General features: G+C 45.4%; 2 protein-coding genes across 2 annotated transcripts in view; one reads left to right on the top strand and one right to left on the bottom strand.

Annotated features, from left to right (window-relative positions):
* The window catches only part of LOC144115374 (uncharacterized), a 37,635-nt gene extending 29,594 nt beyond the window's left edge, over positions 1 to 8,041 (top strand). Inside the window, exon 3 of the mRNA XM_077649738.1 lies at positions 890 to 8,041. Coding sequence (XP_077505864.1) covers positions 890 to 1,330 — 441 coding nt within the window. The 3' untranslated portion in view covers positions 1,331 to 8,041. The remainder of the gene's footprint in view (positions 1 to 889) is intronic.
* Positions 8,042 to 11,865: 3,824 nt separating this feature from the next.
* Positions 11,866 to 18,664, bottom strand: LOC144098757 (spindle assembly abnormal protein 6 homolog). The gene is made up of 6 exons (XM_077631614.1): positions 18,623 to 18,664; positions 18,266 to 18,399; positions 17,780 to 17,837; positions 16,783 to 16,862; positions 14,638 to 14,731; positions 11,866 to 13,622 (listed from the first exon to the last, which is right to left on the bottom strand). The coding sequence occupies exons 2-6, from the start codon at positions 18,391 to 18,393 to the stop codon at positions 13,476 to 13,478; spliced, it is 507 nt and encodes a 168-aa protein (XP_077487740.1). The 5' UTR covers positions 18,394 to 18,399; positions 18,623 to 18,664; the 3' UTR covers positions 11,866 to 13,475.
* Between the last annotated feature and the right edge of the window lie 314 nt (positions 18,665 to 18,978).

The raw sequence follows: 18,978 nt of genomic DNA, 5'->3' as shown, positions 1-18,978 counted from the left end.
TGGCACACGTGATCATGTTTCCTTCCTTGTTTACCACTACCGTCGCGGCTACGCGTTCTCTCTCGCGCAGATATATGGCAGCTTCCGTGTATACGGTGTTGTCTAACTCGGCTAGCGTTCTTTCTACGTACTCGGCCCTCGCTTTTCGTCTGTTTTCGTGAAGATTGGGGTCCATGTTTTTCGGCAGTGGCCCACGTAATGGTTTTCCTAAGGTGGTCCGGAACGTCCGCGTATCTGTCTACTAGTCCGCTCGTGTCCCGACCCAACCTTCTTAGGAGCGCTCGTCCCGTAGGGGTGCCTCTGAGTCTCATGGTTTGCGTTCCCAGCAGAGCTTCGGCGAGCTCGCTGAAGGCGTTGCTGATGCCTAGCTGGAGCAACTTTTCGTTCGACGTGTTCTTGGGTAGGTGCAGAGGAATGGAAATGGTGCAGTAATGGTCTCACATAAGTAGGTGGACACCCGAACCGCGACATAAAGAAGGGATCAAGGAGTGAGAGAAAGAAGAAAGCAAGAAAGAGGTGCCGTAGTGAAGCTCTCCCAAAAAATGAAATATTAATAATAATTGTTTTTTGGGGAAAGGAAATGGCGCAGTATGTGTCTCATATACCGTTGGACACCTGAACCGCGCCTTAAGGGAAGGGATAAAGGAGGGAGTGAAAGAAGAAAGGAAGAAAGAGGTGCCGTAGTGGAGGGCTCCGGAATAATTTCGACCACCTGGGTTTCTTTAACGTGCATTGACATCGCGCAGCATACGGGCGCCTTTGCATTTTGCCTCCATAAAAACGCAGCCGTAGCGGTCGGGTTCGATCCCGGGAACTGCGTATCAGTAGCCGAGAGCTCTAACCACTGAGCCACCGCGGCGGGTCAAGAAAATGAAAATCGGTTTTGCAGCTGGCCAGAGCCGTCATACAGGAGGAACTCCAGGACCATCTCCTCGTTTACACCGACGGCTCAGTGGCCCGTGACAGCTGCTCCCTTGCAGCGGCGGCTGCCATTCCCGCCCTGCGACTGTACAGCCAGCAACACGCAACCTTCCTGGGCTCCCCCACCATGGCGGAGTTGATGGGAATCCGGCTCGGGCTGGACCTGCTGCTCACCCTCTGCCCTCCCATGCCCGGGAGTGCTCTGCTGTGCGACTCCCGCGCCGCCCTCAGCCGCCTGCAATCTAATGGCCGCGGTACACCACTAGTGCGGGAAATTCGCTCGCGCATCGAGCGCTTCGCGCAGAGAGGATGCGCCGTGCGTGCACAGTGGGTGCCCGGTCACTGCGGCATCGCTGGCAACGAAGAAGCTGACTACCTCGCGAACCGCTGCACATCAACTACCTGCTAGCGATCTGCCCCTTGCGCTGGAGGACGTGCGTGCGGCCATCCACGACAATCTCCGAAAGCAGCACCCCGACCCACGAATCGCAGGAGGTGAGCGCACGGACAGTATCACCGGCTGTCGCGCACTTACGCGGTCACAACATGTGATGGTCCTAAGCGCGCGCATAGGCTGCGTGTGGCCCGGTAACGACGGAAGCATCACGCAATCGCGACGAGTGATGTGTGTGACGAATGCGGTGCAGTGGAAATACTAGAACACCTGCTCCTTCACTGTGCCGCATTTGCCGATGCTCGTCGTGATATGCTTGCGGCCTATAGGGCGCTGGGCATGCTACCAGACTCCCTCAAGACGCTATTGTGGCCGCAGGGCAGTGCGCGGGGCATCTGTGCATTCTTCGAACACACGGGCTTGACGTCCCGGCTGTTCTCCGCCAGGTAGTTACACGCAGTGACCGAACGCTCCGCGAGTTCTACCTTGAACGATTAATAACTGGACGCCCCACTCCAGTTGTAGTCAACACAGTGCTGTGTGTTTTTTTTTATTCCTCCAACATGAACTAACCACGCGCACAACCTGGACACATTTCTTATTGCGCAAATAGTTTGTGTACATTACTTCTCCCCCTATAGTCTCTTCCTTTCCCCTCATCTCTTTCATTTAATTTCCCCATTCTGCCCACTATTCTTTATTTCCGCTGCCCCAGCTCAGGTGCTTCAGTATCGATGGCAGATGCCGGGACTAGCAAAAATCTTTTCCTTCCTTTTTACTTTAATTTTAACAAAAAAACACTTACTATTACTACTACTACTTGGTCAGTGGACGCCTCAATCGCGCTTTCAGGTACGTGGCGGTGGTGAGAGATATACGTGAGCTGCATGCATTAACGCTGACAACGTTGTGGCAGAGAGCGGCACTGCAGCAATAGGCCGCAGCGTTCATTGGGAGACCAACCTCTCGCGGTCAACCATTAATTTAACCGCCTCCTGCCAGGGTGGCAGTGTGGGCGCGCTGCCTAGACGTCGTGATGAACGCACTCAACGTTACAGACGCCAAGCCGCGTCTACTTGCCCGGTACACCAAAGCTTTCGCTGTCTAACCAGGTTCAGCAGTAGTTAAACCACATCTAATTTTTATATGACTGAAGTGCTCATGACAATCTATAGTGCAGTGACTGAGCGTCTTGTGTTCTCGTCGGTAGGTGTTTCAAAGCCACTTTAAAGTGTGACTGAGGTGTCCACTGTTACAGGGGGCCAGTTATGCGCCTTTCCTTTGCTTTCGAAGAAAATTGAAGATTGATGAGCCGGCGGATCTGGGGCTCGGCGATGTCACGTGGTCATCCCCGGTTCAAGCCCATATGAATCATATGCCGAACAAGCTACGGAAGATAGCAGTAAAGCATTCGCTTAAAAAAAAAATGTAGGGGACACAAAAGTTCCCCCTTAAGTGTATGACGCGACAGCGTTAATGAGCTAATGGCCATACATTCGGAATTGGTGATTCCAGACTGTACATTCATACATTTCTAGGAGTCCTCATAATACTCCTGGCGCAGTGGTGCAGCAGTTAAGAGATGCGCCACTGACCCGCGATGGTAGGTGCTGCCACCGGTGGGGATTGTGCGACCAAGGTTGCTCTTGCCGAACAACCTCTCTCGAACTATCATTATAATCAGTTTGCTCACAGTCCAGTGGAAAGGTTGCGATGAAGCCATAGGTAGCGTGACTTAGGTTGCGGCTTCGCGGATTTTTCGCTCACAAAGCCGACGACACTGGATTTTCTGCAGAACACTACCCTTAAAGCTATCGCATTAAAACGCACAACCTACTTGTCACGCACGTCAGTGTCCGGGCGGCCGACCACAACTTTATGAGAAAACGGCCTCACGAGTGAGCAATAGCCAGGAATGCCATCGTTTGATATTTGCTGCGGAACCTTCTGCTGTTGTTACAATGTTTCCATCAGTGATGAGTGAATCATCTCTGATGGGAGTGCGTTAAATTGAGCAACGGTTGAACAACAATGTATAAATTTTTCGGACAAAAATTTTGAAAATTAGAAATTAGTACGACACTCTTATGGAAATATTGAAAGTAATGAATGGTCCGTTCATCTCATGCGTACCGAAATTTTTTTTCAAATGTTTCCGCCGGTCGCATTGAACAGTTAAGGGTGCTGTAGAAAACCAATGGGGAACGCTTTTGACGATCGCATGAACGATAATGTAGCAGAAAATAGAAGAGTGCCATAGGGTGGTTTGTGGATATATTGATCCTTATAGCGAAATCTTCTATTATACAAAAAAAATTGCGTTCATAAGCGTTTTAATAATAACTGGGTATTGGGGAATGGAAATGGCGCAGTATCTCTCTCATATATCGTTGGACACCTGAACCGCGCCGTAAGGAAAGGGATAAAGCAGGGAGTGACTAAAAAAAATTGGCAGTGGTTTAGCTCTGGTTAAACCTGCAGTGACGCGATAGCTACAGCAGGCCAAGCGGAACTTGCACAGTTGAACTGCAAACTCCCTCCTTCGCACCTCCGTTTTGCTGGGCGTTCCTTCATCTTCGTCCCAACTGACACGGCGCATGCGCACAGCTGTGGCAGCTCAGTTTCGCCGTCGCGCCGCGCCGCTGGCAGGAGCAGCAGGACCAACCAGGTGATGAACATGGAGGAAAAAAAACTAGGAGGGAGCGTGACGTCATAATCTTGAAGTCTAGTCATAAAAATATAATGGAAAGCATCATGGGAAAGAGGCCCTCACGTGACAAGGCAGCGGTAGCTCTTAGCCGGATTTCGGTTTCGCTCTCTCGCTTTGTTGCGTAAGATTAAAAAGCACCGCGATCCAATCTGGTTGGCAGTGCGGTAATTGTGGAGGGCCTATTTCACAAGAGTCAGTGCGCAAAAGGACCCTCGGCAGTGGCGCGTAAGATTGGAGGATGGCTTGAAGAGGCTGAGCGCTTCATGTCACGCTTCCTTCTAGTTTTTTTTCTTCCTCCATGGTGACGAATCACGTGATCAGTCACGGCACGGTGCCGCCAGGAGCTGCTCCGCACCACATTACCAACCAGGTGGCAGCGCCGCCACGCTGAAGGCTCGAAATGCTACCGTAATGTAGCTATCGCTACAAAATGCTTTTTCCCATAATTGCTGGGTATGAGCGGGACTGACGATGTGCATTCGTTCCAATTTGATTGCCTAGTGCTTCATCTAATCTGTGTGATACTTTAAATTCAATTGCGTTAAAATTCGCGTCAAAAGCGCTGCCTATATTATACTAAGATACAACTCAAGAGCAAAGTTACGGATGCCTCTTTAAGGGAGACCCTCCAGCCAATGGCGTCGACCGTTCTCGTGACGTCGCTGCTAATCGCCTTGAATCTGCTAGCTTGACACTGCAGGAACTGGCTGTTGACACGTGATCAACCACGTATTAACGCTTTAACCACAACGTCATGATAATCGATGGATGCCTTTCCCTGGAGGGCAATCTTTGAGGTGAAGCTGTCTTTTCGGTCTTGAGTTGCGTTCGACTGTAGAGAAGGTGGGCCGCTTTCGCGCCGTTCTACGTAGGATCTACTCTGACGCGACAGCGTATACGTCTGTCACTCAGTCGCTCATTACCATGCATGATAGAGATGATGGGCAGCCCGTTGCAGTACTCGGAAGAGGTAGGACTGACGACTGCGAGAGTTGTTACCGGTTACTACCCATCACGAAACAGTGGTAAAACAAAGAGGACACAAGATGACGCAGTGCTGGTCGTATTTCTTGTCTCCTCGTTTCTTTCGTGCTGTTACTCTATGGTATAAGCTTGAAAGAATTTCGCGAACACCGCAGCGAACACAAGAGTCTGTGGGGACTTCAAGATCCAGAGTTGGAAGCCTGTGTAGCCATGCGAAAGCACTATTGGGGGAGAGGATCCTGACATGGCAACCCCACGATGGCGAGATGATGAGACTCAAGGATCCTCTACCTTCAAGAGGCCCAGTTCGTACGTTACGCGGTGTGCGAACGATTCTAAGCATAGCTTATCGGTCCTATGACTTCTGGCTAATTGCTCCAAATGCTGCGGTTCTTATCCAGCCCCCAGAAAACACGCAAGTTCTTGTTAAGCCAGACACGCAATTTCAGAGACATACGAGAAGCGTTGTTTACCAGGAAAGAGGCTGATCAATGCATAAGCAGAGAATCTCTGGAATAATGAGATGATCATCTCAGACATGGGGTGGCGGTGGTACTTAGATTTATCTGTCTTGGTTTTTCGATCGCATGCGGATGTGACGATAAAAAAGAACGCCCCTTTTGCGAAGCGAGCGCCAGTTGTTACAACAGCGCTTGTCCTATGCACTTATCATGTGTCCCGTCTCTCTTAGAAACGCTAATAACAAAACATTCAATCCGGGAACTTTAAATCGCTAAGCTTTCCGTTCCAATGACATTAATATTCCGGAGAAGCATGCTCTTTTATCTCACATGCTATATTTTTAAGGATGACTAAAAGTTCTCCGTCACATCTACCGCTGTGGCTCAGCGCTTTTGGTGTCCTGCTGCTGCGTCCAAGGTAGCGGGATAGTATCCCAGCCACCGCGGCCATATTTCGGTGAATACGAAATGTAAATACGCCCGTGTGCTGTGCGAAGGCAGCGTAGCACGTTAGCGAACCCCATTTGGTCGAAATACATCCGAGCCATACTCTACGGCTTTCCTCGTAACTCTTGGTTTAACACCGCGGTGTGAAATCCCGTATACCAAACCAATCCTTGCTGGAAGACGTGGTACATATACTAAAGTTTCCGATCTGTGACAATGTCATGAGAATTTAAAGGGATACTAAGGTTCAACTGAACTTTGCCTATGTTGACTGATTACTTGAATCTAACGAATAAAACATTACTTTCACTGAAAACGAAGCCTTAATAACCTTGAAACGGAGAAAAAAAATTAAGCCGTTTGTCGTTATTGTCGACCGATTTCGCTACTACGACAGATTTAGCTCGGATCCCAGAGGCTAGCCTTTCTCGACGAAGTACTTTTTGGCGTAGACGCCACAAGTATGCATCCCGTGGCGGGGAGATTTAAATGCAATTTTCTCAGCATCAAATGGCTGTTTCGCTGCCGGCCAAACACCAACGTAGTTAGAAAGAGGCACAGAATCGATTTTTACTAACAACGAAAATTCGATAGAATTGTTTTCAGTGTCTCTTTAATAATCCTGTATTCACATTTCTGATCATCATAGCAGACCATGCAGGTTTCTGGCGCCTAATGCATATTTCCTCGTCGCCTGTTCTAGTCGCTCTCGTCGTCGAGAGAAGTAAGGATGGAATGGAATGAAAGGTGTAGCGCATTGAAGGAGCTCATAGATGGCCGTTGCCGCACTCGTATAAATTGGTTAGACCCTTTGGTTGTTGATTCGCTTGCTAGTGTTCTTTGATAGAGGCAGCGCTCATGGGCTCCCTTGGTGCTTTCAGGTTCGGCATCGTTTCCAGACTAAGGTCACTTGATTATGCCGACTACAGGGCCTGAAAGCGTTTCCTGCTTAAAATAGTAATAAAAAGCAGTTCGAATTTCTTGTTTTGCCGGGGAGCGAACACCCAACAGCAACAGCTTCAGCGGAAGGCTGCAGCGAACTATATAACGTTTCGCGCCGTATTCAGCGGAGGACCTTTTTCGCGATTCATTCGCTCGCTTCTTCGGCATTGGCCAGATCCGCCTCCAATACAGGAACAGTCCAGTGAGGTTGGTTGTTTAGCTGTCAATCATGACGTCACAAGTCCTCACTGTATACCAATGGTAGAAGAGCCAAAAGAACCGTTACAGATTACTATCCTTGAAAGGCCCAGTTAACAAGAGCACACCGAAGACACACTAACTAGAAAAATCGGTAACCAACCATTTAATACGTTACCCGTTTAGTTAGGTACTTACACGGCCGTTTGCGCATATTGGAGCGTTTTGACGTACAATTCTTGCCTACCATCGCTTCATCAAGCTTGTCTTCCCACTATCAGTAGCCGCTGTTTTTCACGCCTGAAGTTTCTTTACCTACTTTCGAGTGGAGCCCTGAAAGTAGGCGTAGTTCAATGCCTATCCCATTAATTAACAAGAAACACACGCAGTAGATATAGAAATTTAACGGAATTTAGGTTCGATCGCGACACATTTAGATATTATTTCCCGCAAGCAGTCAGGGAATGGAACTCACTAAGAAGTGATACATTCAGGAGCCCGTCAGTAAATGAATTTCTACCGAGTCTAAGTACCACTCATCCTTCTTGACCTTTGTCATGTATTATTTCTCCCATCATTTTCATTAGTGTAAATTTTCTTGTTTGAATATCTGCCAGAAACACCTCCTTTTAGCCTCAATTTTCCTCGTGCAATTGTGGCATTGTACACTTTTATTTCAAACATCAATCCTCCCTTGAATATACTGTCGCCTTGACACTCAAAACGCTGTCTTGTTTTGCGGTGGCAATGTCTTTTCTTTATTTTTTTCCTAAATTCCTGCACCTACATTTGTATATTCCTGTGCTTCTTGCTTGTCAATTTCGCACTTTCCTGTAACAGCCTTTGACGAGGCTAACAGTATGATCTAAATAAAATAAACACTTCACCATGACCAAATTACTGCTTCTCACAATTGTTTGCTTTTTTTTCTGTCCAGATCGGTGTTACGCAGTTGTGCGTAGCCGATATATAAACTTCACTACAAGAAAACGAGGAAGAAAACAGGCTTTACGCGAAAGAGAAGAACCAGGGTAGGATGTTTGTTTATTTTTATTGCGACAGTGTGCCTGCTGGCACAAAGTATTATTTACGAATAATACTTTTTTGGAGGACGCCCTCGAAGGACTCTCGGAGGGAGCCCAATAACATCCAGTAACAGTACTTGTTTTTTGCAAAAGTGGTCCTCTTTTGCAGCCAGTCACCTCTGGCAACAGGTACCTCAAGTTTATACGTGCAGCACTGTGCGACTGTCACCGTAGCTGTATAGCAAGCCGTCTACGTTTCGCTGATCGCTGGAAAAGCTTAGTTGTTGCCCGATGACCTAAAATATACGCGAATTCTTACGAAGATGTGTGTGGAAGTATTTGGAGATATTAGAAATCATTGGCGTCAAGCCTCTGGGCAAAAAGACGCCTAAAAGTCAAAGTTAGAAATACAAATTAACTAATGAGAATTAGTTAACCAGCCTTCTTGTAAGCACGTCTTAGCTGCATTGTGATGCACTGCACCGCTGACAATGTCATGCAAAAAAGCAAAGCGCTGTTGTAACTCAGAAAGCCCTTTTTTTTTTCAAATTGCTGTTTGTCTTGCGTGAAACATCCCGTGGGAATTCTGCAAGGTGCCTTCGAATTGCATCTGCCGCTGCTGACCTGTGATACGCTAACTAGATGCATCGCAGAGCTTTTTCAGGATATACATTTTCAAGAGCTTTTTCAAGTCAGGATATACTTTCGGCTTGGGACTCACTATGCTTTCTGTGTATATTAGCGCGCCATGGTGTTAAGTCCTTGCCAAGAGTCTCTGTATACTTAGTGGTACGGCAAATTCGATGAGGTAGCAAGCAAAACTTGCACTTCTGGCGGTTGTGGAGATGCCATTGTGCGTGAATCTTGCAAGTGGCACTGGATTCTTGAAAGAACTGCTTTCCAAGACTGCATGCCGGAAATCATATCTGTAAGAATGTTGTGCGCGTGTTCAAATGGGACTTATCCGAACAATGCAATGTTAATCTCTCTCATGTGGCTCACACAGCTGGGCCTAAGAGACTCGTACCGGTTATAGAAAGCCATCGCCAATCGAGTGACAGCAGTGAACAACACTGGCTGGAGCTTTCGCTGCGCCATGATTGTGCCTCTGACATTTATATTGCTCACAAACTACCATTGCGATGTGTATATCTTGTAATGACGTAGACTTCAAGGTGGTCGATCACTACGGCATGAAAATAGGTCCACGCCAATACTCGGAGTGCCTACTTCCAGTGCAATTGGCAGCTACGTTCTTGAGTTGTATCTGAGTATAGAAGCAATTGGTTAATTTTGACCGCAACACTTTCTACGAAAACTCAGAAATAATTGCTCTGAAATTGTGAAAATGTTTTTAATAAACCATAACCTTGCAACGAAAGCAAAGTACAAAATTATTTTGAAATCCACATGCCAGGTCATTTGAAATGAAAGAAGCTTACACTTTCAGTTACATTTTACGTGCCTGCCAGCCAGTGGCCTAGGACCTTTCGTTCTGAATAAACTCACTCATATATGTGGCATTATTTCATGCGCCAGAATATCGCAAAATTCTCGTAACCTAAGAAGAAATTCATTAAGTCCTCTGAAGTTGCGGCGTCATCCACTTTAAGCCCCCCATCCGATCATAGTTTACACAATTATGAATTTAGTTTTCTTGCAGAATCTGAAATGTTTTAAGGAACGAATTTTCAGAAATTTTAAAACTTGCAATTACGTATGTATCTGTTCACAGGATAAATTTGAGCACAAAGCGTAATTTTGCTTCTGACAAACGCCTGCTTTTCTTCGTCTGAATGGGTGCCTCATAATTTTTTACGGTGTTTTGTAAACAGTCAATCAAGAAAAACAAACAAAAAACGCTAAGCAGGAAAACCATGCAGCCCTCTATTTTTGCTGAAACATGTAACAGTGGACGAGGATATATCTCGCATCTCCAACATCGCTGTCGTGCTTTGTTGTCTCTTCTGCGAGTCAGCCTCACCAAAGAGTACACCGTCGTGTCCGGTTCATCGTGGAATTTGCCGAGCAGTTCAATACGGTGCTGAAGGCTGGCATACTAGACATTGGCAGATTGACTCTAGAGCAAAAATGAGCAAAACACTTCTTTCAGAATGTTTCAGACGTAATTGCATTGCGTGCTATCCACTAATGCCGTTTATGTTTGCAAATACTCTCTTAATAAACATTAATTCATTGGTCTCTCATCTGTCTGATCTAAGACTGACTCACTTTACTTACGAGTTTGCATTGAACGTCCAAACTTTCTGCACACATTAATAAACCTTACGCGATCCGAGTCATTTGGAAACCTCTATAGACCATCCCAATTAGGAGCCTATCATGCACTGAGCATCAACCTTGAGTCCTCGCAATCACTTGTTCAGATAGTTTTTTTTTTGTGCTCTAAAGAAGTTTGGAAATCCCGCTCTGGCCCTACTCATGCTCTGCCTATGAAGGTTTTTTTTGATTCTGCGATTTGTACCTGCCATCTTTTTGTTCTGCGTTTATTTGTGCTTCCGTATCAAAGTCGGACCTCGTTATAACGAAACGATTTATAACGAAGTAATGGATATAACGAAGGAATGACGATTTCCCTTGCAAGCTCTGTCAATGCGGGCTATAACGAAGCTACGGCTTTCGTGAAGTAATCACCGGGCCCCTTCGTTACATTAAGATTCAACTGTATCTCAGATTCAGCGAATTGTCTTGATTTGTTTCCACATTTTTTTATTTCCTTCCCCCATAGCTTAATTCGAGGCTGTATGTGAAAACAAACAAGCCAACAAAAATCTGTGCAGCTATGCCATCGAACAGTGCCCTCGCATTGCTACCATTTTGACTTTCCACCAGAGCTGGTTCAGCCCTTCATAAAAGATTAAGCGATAGAAAGGAAGGTCTGGAAGCAAGGAGAGAATAGGAGATTTTAGAAGAGGAGCATAGAAAGCATTATTGAGCATCTTCGTCAAGACCACAAACGGTTTGAACAGCGTCTCAAGCATTGAAAATTAGTTGGCAGTGTAAGCGGAATGGCGCAAAAGCCTTCAAACGGATCGTGATTTTAGAAGATGCTGCGTCCACAGGAAAAATAACCGCAGGGAAAAAAAGATATCTTTTTTTGGTCCCTCTTGTTGTGGTGCGGACGTTTTGTTGGCTTCTTTCAAATCTCGGGACCTGGTTGTGATTCGGGATGGCGGACGGGAACACCGTGCCCATTTCCATTGTATTCAGCGGTAGAGATGACGAAAGCGGCCTGGACGGAGGTGACGGCCACTGGCGAGCGGAAATGTTTCTGCAAGGCCGGCTTCGTCGAGTGTCTGATGCCGAGCCTGATGCTTCAGAAGAAGACCAGCCCGGCGGCGATTTGTGGCAGCACATTGTCGTCCCCAACATGGGGAGTCATGACGTCGGTTGGAATGATTTTATTTCTGTCGCTGACGACGCCGGCACCGCTGAACCGTGCACGGACGAGGACATTGTTTCTGAAGTGCGGGACGAGAGTGACGCGGAGGAATCGGATGAGGATGAAACTTCGGAGCCAGCACCCATAAGCGCGCCCGTAGCAATGACCTACATAGAGGGCCTCAGACAACTTGTCTATGCCAAGGGCCTCAGCGAAGAGCACGCTTCTCCTTTAAATAAACTGGAAACCTCCCTCACTGCATCTGCGCTGCAAAAACAGACGTCCATCACGGACTTTCTTGCATAGAAAAAAATTTGTTTTTTTGACAAGCAACTCTCTTTAAAGCTGTGCCACTTGCTACAAAATTCGGCATATAACGAATGGACGCCGCGTGACGCTCATATTCATTATAAGCGGGCTCGACTGTAGAATAAACTTCAGCTGCTAGTCAGCACCTACCTATGTCTTTTTTTATGCTTTGCATCTGCGCCTGCCTGTTTTTACGCTGCTAATTTTAATGACTGGCCCCCCTTTTGTTGGTTTGCTAACCTTGCGTGCACTCTCCTTCTCGGCTGCGAGTTCGTGCTTGTGGTGCTCCCTCTCGGCCGTGAGCTCCCATTTGTGCTGTTCCCTCTCGATCGTGAGCTCCCGCTCGTGCTGCTCCCTCTCGGCTGTGAGCTCCCGCTCGTGCTGCTCCCGCAGCGAAGCCAGCTCGGAGGCATGGAGGGAGCGAATATGCTCCAGCTCCCGTGACCGTTCCGTCGTCACCACTTGGTACTGGTGCAGGCGTGCGTGCAAGTTCGTCTCAGAGCTCCTCAGTGCTGCCTAGAGCCTTCTGTTTTCGTCCTTGAATGGGGGAGGACCGCACGGGTAAAATACCAGCCAGCGTCCATAACTCAAAAGAAAAACTTTAAGAGAGATGTAGGCTTTGTTGCAGTTTGTTCAGCGGAAAATATATATTTATTCCCAGAAAATGTGGAGTTGAACTGAGTGGACGTGTGAAAACATGAGTTCATTCTTCGCCTCTTCCTTCGGGCATCTGCCTGTGCGCGAAACCACGCTTCTCGCTCTTCATCGTCACACCATCTCTTCACTCGGCGGCAGCTGGCGCTACGCCCTCATCCCATTGGCTACAGCTGGCGTGACGCTCCTCTGAACTTACCTGAGCTTCCTCCCATTGTCTGCAGCTTGTGCAACGCTCCTCCAATCTAACCCAATTACCCAAGTTATTATGAGGCTTCACACAAGATTTTACATTGGGTTTGACCCTGTTAAGTAGTGCTTTTGGACAAGAATGCAATATTGTTTTCCATAATTCGATTCAAGCTCCGGACATTGATGACGACATTGAGGGCATTGGAGTGGTTGTCAATGGAATGTGCTTGGTGCAGTGGTTTAACCCCAGATGTCCACAAATAAACATTCCACCACAGTACACTGGTTTCGAAGGGCTCAAATCGTGTAATAATGCGATGAGTTCTGTTTCACTTTCCTTCAAGTGGTAATTTGTTTACTGCCATTCGCATGCAACACAGTCATTTTGTGTTCATCACGTGGGGTCCACTATTTTGCGCAGGCTCACTAGACCTGCTTAGATCGTTTCAGAAGAGTTGTCAAGCGTGACCACTCCTGCAATGTCTGGAACTGCCTTGGACAATGTAAATGTACTATCAAGAATGTTCCAAGTTGTGTTTAAATACAGTGCAGTCAACAGTGTCATGGCCATTCTCATTCCGATAACAGCCAGGCATGCAAATTATTGTCACTACAATCTCTGCCATCACGTGTTGTTTCTTTTAAGGTACATATTTGCCCAATAAAGAAGAGTTTGCTCAGGAGGCAAGAGGCAAACTAGAGACAAATGAGTAAGAATATGTTAACTAGGAATGAGCGCGATGCAGGAGCCCATACACGCAACTATAGCTTTGCAGACAAATCCAAAAGGTGCATGGCTTCCAAGCCCATACTTTGAGCAGGTGCATGGCTGTCGTCAAATCCTCGCGGATGACCGCGTCTGGTGCACAAGAGAGCTTGAGTCGAGGTGCGTGAATGGGTTGGCCTCAACAATGTCCAAGATGGCTGGGTCCGAGCCGGTCCGACCTTGCACCACCAGTGATACCACGAACCGGGGATTCTCCTGGCAGAAAGAAAAAGTATGTGCACAATTTGCACAAGCAGTTTTGTGTGAGTGGTGCTCCTTATATATTTATTTATTCTACCTACCCTCAAGTGCTGTGGAATTGTAGAAAAAAAAACAAAAAGCAGGAAAAAGTGCCAAAACTGCCTTGTAAAATGCATAGTGGCTTCAGCCAGAGGAAAAATGAAAAAAAGGGGCGGGGAAGGGGGATCAGAAACTAGATTCAAAAACAAAAGCAAAATATAAGAAGGAAATAGTACACAAAAAGTAAGCAAGTAAAATGCAAAATAAAACATACTAAATCTATGTATGCAATGCAGGAAAAGAAAAGAAGAAACTGCGAGGAATTGGGCAGGAAATTATGCCACTAACTTTATTGTAAAAAAAGAACACCCTCATTCAACAAGAACGCCTTTGAAAGAAAGCATTAACACTGCCCAGCTGTATGCCAGCAGAAGTCAATGATGCAATTCATTTTCTTATTTAAGGACATTACTAGCTCTGGCAGGACTGGGATCTTTACAAAAGCGAAAAAATACAAGCTCATAAAAAACAGATCAAACGAATGATTACCGACGCTGTTGATACAGCGTTAGAAATGCATTTTAATGCATAAATAATATTAAAAGCCCACCTAAGCACCGGAAAAAGAAGGCTGTGCTCAAGGTACATCATAATATGCAGCCTGTTAAGACATGATTTCAAGGAACAAATAACTGGCGACGTGCATCAGAAGACTTGATGTCCATGGTGCAACATGACACACTTTTATTTTTTATGTCAGGCTTATTCCAGCTGTGTTTTCCACTTCCTCCTAAAATGTCCCCGATGCAAACAACATACCTACAGTGAATTAACGAAAGAAAGAAAAAGCAAACAAACAAGATATGATGACTTAACCCACAGGAGCCGTATTTGTGATGTATATGCTTTGGAGACACTAGTGGTCTTTATACGAACTAGTAAAGAAAAAGTATAAAAGAAAAGCAAAATGAAAGAACCATGGAACGCAAACCTTTTGATCATCTTTGGAAGACAGCTCAAGGAGGTCAACAAACTTCTGTGGAAATGACAGGAAGTCCATGAGAAGGCCCTGCCGTGCCTTGAGGCTGCGAGACGAGATGTGAATGTAGCAGTGTAAATGAAAGCCAGAAAAACAAATATTCTGGCAAGATTTCCTAAGTGCTTCTATTTAAGGAGTTCTAAAACATTTTTCAACAACCTTTATTATGCACAGTTCTCCCCTCCAAAAGGGAAACGTTTCTTTCGCAAATTATTTTGGAAAAGAAAATTTACTTAATGAAATTTTTTGTAATTTAAATTTAGACTTTGCAGTCTCTTGCACAGCTTTCTGTTGGTTTTGGTGGTGACACAAGCGAGTAGTCATTTTGAAAATAATAAGTTTGGCACAAAAGTTAAAATTGTGCATAAAAATATTTCCTTGCTGCCAACGTGTATGCCATGCCGTCCACATACTTCTATTTGAGCTGCCTCTAGATACAGGAAGTGTGATCATAAGAACACTTTTCAAGAAAATGGAGGGTGCTTTCACTGCCATGTGGGTGAGTCATTTTAGGTGGAACAGGAAATTCAGAACATGGAGTCGCATGTGTAAAGCGGTAAAACTGTGCTGGCCCTGAAGTGTTTTCACACGTCATGTCACCAGCTCTTCATTTTTTCATCCTCACTTTCTTTTGAACTACATTCCACTTAAAAAATTGCTGCGAAAATTGTTAAAGGCACTGCTTTGGAACAGGAGTTTCAGTGTCAAGAAACCTTACAGAATCTGCACCTGCTTTTGCTGCACATGTAATGACTACACGCTGTCATGTTCAAAAGCCAATGAAGGCTACTCTTTTGCTTCCTGCATCAGTTTTATCAGTTCAAACCTTTTCCTTCCATTTTCATGGTGTGCCAACCATCATCTGATGTTGCATGATGTGAACATGTTCGCATTGCTCGGATATCTGAAGAGGACAGGGATGCCACCTAGCTCTATCACGGACGCCGTTGTTTTATCACGAAGGAAAACCAGGCACCTTAAAGAAAAGTTTCCAGGCTTTTCAGACCACTTCAAACACTGAATTAGACCACAGAGAGTGATGCTGGCATGTATAGATAATTTTCTAGGTCACTTTACTGCATTGAATTGTCTTAGTAAGTGGGGGTAGTTCTCACCTTACATTTACCCGAGGCGTTGTCACTCTGCAGCAATTGCTGGCAGCAATAACAACGCTAGTCCTGCCAGCAGCTGGCGTAACAATTGCACACGAGACAGCTGTTGCTACACAGAAATTAACAAGGAACAGGCCAAGATACAAGGTATAAAGTGGAACTGTTGCACCTAACGCTTTAACCAGTGAGGCCTGCTTATGGCAAGCAAGGGGATTTCTGCCATTTCGAAGCCTCTGATGCCTTCCATCTCCTATAAGCGCTGCAAGCAAGTTTGGAGATTCACAAGCAGCAGGTGCACTGATCAAGACCAGCTCAGCATGAAGTATCAAGCTGCATGTGTCTACCCTCTTTGTAGAGACACTGTAACGTTGTTTGTAACACTGTAACTTCTATGTAATATTGTTTCTGTATTGGAATGTAATACAGTTTTCATTTTCTGTACTTCAGCTGTGACAGGCATTAGTCATTTACATATAGTTGATAAAATAGTTTACGTGCACCTGCAATAACTTAAAAGAAACCATATTTGACAATAGATACCTACCTATGTATCTATAGTATATATCTATAAGCATAAAGTCTGACAGACCATCTAACGAGGATAAAGGGTCTGCCAAGCTCTACGTATCTTCTCCCTCTCGACTCTTTTTCATTCTTATCGGAAGAATAAAGCTTTTTTTTCCCTCCACTTAATTGGCAATACAGCTACACTTCTGCTCTTCCAGGGTGCAAGAAATACAGCCAATGGTTTCAGTTTCAGTGACTTTTCAGTTTTCAGACACTCTGATGCAACAGAAGCAAGGATGGAAGGAAAGGAGGAGCTGGCAAGAGAAAGCTCAAGAGAATTCATAAACATGAGATAAATGGTACATTGCTTGTGTTTAGCACAACAGCATGAACCAAAAAATAAGACTAAAAAGAGAAGTGAAGAAAGCTTTTAACAAACAGGACAAAAAAGTAAATGAAAAAGTGCACAAAGACTTGCCTCTGGAAGTCTTCTTCAGTGAGAGTGAGAGTGTAGACAAAAAATGGGTCTGCGTCATCTGTAAGCTGGATCTGGAGCTCCTGAAACATGCAAAGGCCATGGATTAAAATAAAAAAGAGAATGATAATGGGCTATGGCTTAAAAGAACTTGCAGATGGGCTAGATGGTTTTCAGATTCAGACAGCATTATTAGCGCTAACAAAACACGTACACGAAAGAAAAAGAAGCACACAGAAAGCGCCACTCCCGTGTCGTTCTTTTTCTTTCGTGTACGTGTTTTGTTAGCACTAATAATGCCGTCTAGATAATAACAAGTAAAGCCTCAAAATTCCTTTGGCTGACACATTCTGCAGCAGAGATTACAGGCAAAGTAAAAAATTCACTTGAGGTTACCCACTGCAAAATCCCCTTATCTCCTCTGCACTGGTTTTGAACACCATAATATCATTTTGGATTATATGCAGTCAAGCTACACAATGCAGAGGTCTGTCATAAGGTGATACCCACATCATAAAGGTTTCCCAGAGTATACATTGAGTTTCATCCTTTAACCATTGTACACTGTAAATGAAGTCGTTAAAGGGACAAGAGTTAGGTTTGGGCTTTGTCTAGTGAGAATTTCCCATCCGTAGTAATATGAACTGGTTTGACCTCAACCTGCCAAAGAGTATCTCTTCAAGGGTGTATTGCTGTCCTTTCTTTGAACCACAGAGGGGCAAAAATATGAGCCTTTGCCAGTTATGTCCCTTCTCACTAGGTGTGTCAAGAGAAGAATGCATACAACATTCACATTTGCAGAAACATAGAAAACTCCAGCGGCATATATGAGCAAACGAGCTGGAAACCTCCTGTGATGCAACCTGCTCAAATTGCTCTTTATAAATATTAAAACGCGCACGCATCGCCTCTGCATATTTAATAAAAGACATTTTATGCCCTACCATTCTTTGCCCTTTTTATAAGAATCCAACAAGGACAAATAAGGATAAACACTCACCTTTCGACCAACAGTCGATGATTTGCTCTTGCGTACAGTGAGGCACATGGACGAAACACTGAAAAAAAGAAAGAAAAACATAACGTGAGTATCTGTTCGATTGCAACACCTGTTCCCGGTCATGCCCGCTGATGATTCTTCTCCGGTTCACTCCTCGCGTGATCGATTCGCTGTTACTAAGAGCAAATGCACATTCAACCAATAGTATTCCCTAAACCTAACCCACTGACAAATAGGAAGATGTGAAAACTGCACCGACACGCCCTTAAGGTGAAACCAACCATTGGCGTGAAGTGATCATGCTTTAATGCCAGCTTTCAATGCTCTTTGAGCCCCCATGCCGATTTTCTTCAAAACGTGGCAAAAAATATATTTTATCAGCTATGCTCTAACTTCTGAAATGATTTGGGGTACCGAAAATTTCAAAAAGCCTCCCTTACGAGGCGAAACTACAGCCCGGAACTGCCGCGATCTCCCGGAACTCACCGCCGTGCCGTAGCGCAAAAATCATCCTTGAGTCGGACACTGAGTGTTCGGCAGTACAGGCTCTCATCCTGGCCCGATTCCCTGGTGCTTACGCCATCTGCCCTCCTGTACTGTGAGTCGAGGATCATCTCGGTCTGGAGAAGAACAAGAAACCATAAGCGTCGGAGAGCGCCACAAGGCGACGCCAACACACAACCGTAACACGCCACCGAAGGGCGCACAGTGGATAAAAAAGGTAACACCATTTGTCGAAACACATCGAACTCATCTTTTGTACTTCCTTGTAGCGATAGGGGGGGTGTTAGAATGTTTGTTTTGGGCTTTAAGAGGGCTGGAAAGAGTAGGAAGCGCACGAACCTTGTCAACAACTCCATCGCGAACATTGAAAAACGACACGCTTTAATATCATTGGTTGAAAAGTTGGATTGGCTATTACACTCTACTTGACTGCGTTTTGGCCACTCTGACGGCTTTCTTTGAGAAAGCATCGTGAAATATAAAGAATGCTAATATTTTCACAAAAATAATTTTCTCTTTATATTTAACACAATTCTAGACCTTATAATTGTAAAAATGTTATTTAAAAATAATCATCTTGGTAACGCAACGCCGTGACCGCAGTGGCGCTGTGGCGCCACCTCCCCCCAAGGATTAGGCGCCAAGTTCGGTGGTCGGAAGATACCTCAAGTTTGTGTTTGCTGTCCTGCGAAGTA

This window comes from Amblyomma americanum, chromosome 1 (genome assembly GCF_052857255.1).
Source record: "Amblyomma americanum isolate KBUSLIRL-KWMA chromosome 1, ASM5285725v1, whole genome shotgun sequence".
Lineage (NCBI taxonomy): Eukaryota > Metazoa > Arthropoda > Arachnida > Ixodida > Ixodidae > Amblyomma > Amblyomma americanum.
Note: the sequence above shows the minus strand (reverse complement) of the source record. Positions and strands in the feature narration are given on the sequence as shown.

Coding starts and splice junctions, on each gene's coding strand:
- LOC144098757 (XM_077631614.1), bottom strand. CDS start 18,393: ATGATCCTCGACTCACAGTACAGGAGGGCAGATGGCGTAAGCACCAGG. Junction 17,838..18,265: donor TTTTGCGCTACGGCACGGCG/GTGAGTTCCGGG, acceptor TCTTTTTTTCAG/TGTTTCGTCCATGTGCCTCA. Junction 16,863..17,779: donor CATCGACTGTTGGTCGAAAG/GTGAGTGTTTAT, acceptor TGCATGTTTCAG/GAGCTCCAGATCCAGCTTAC.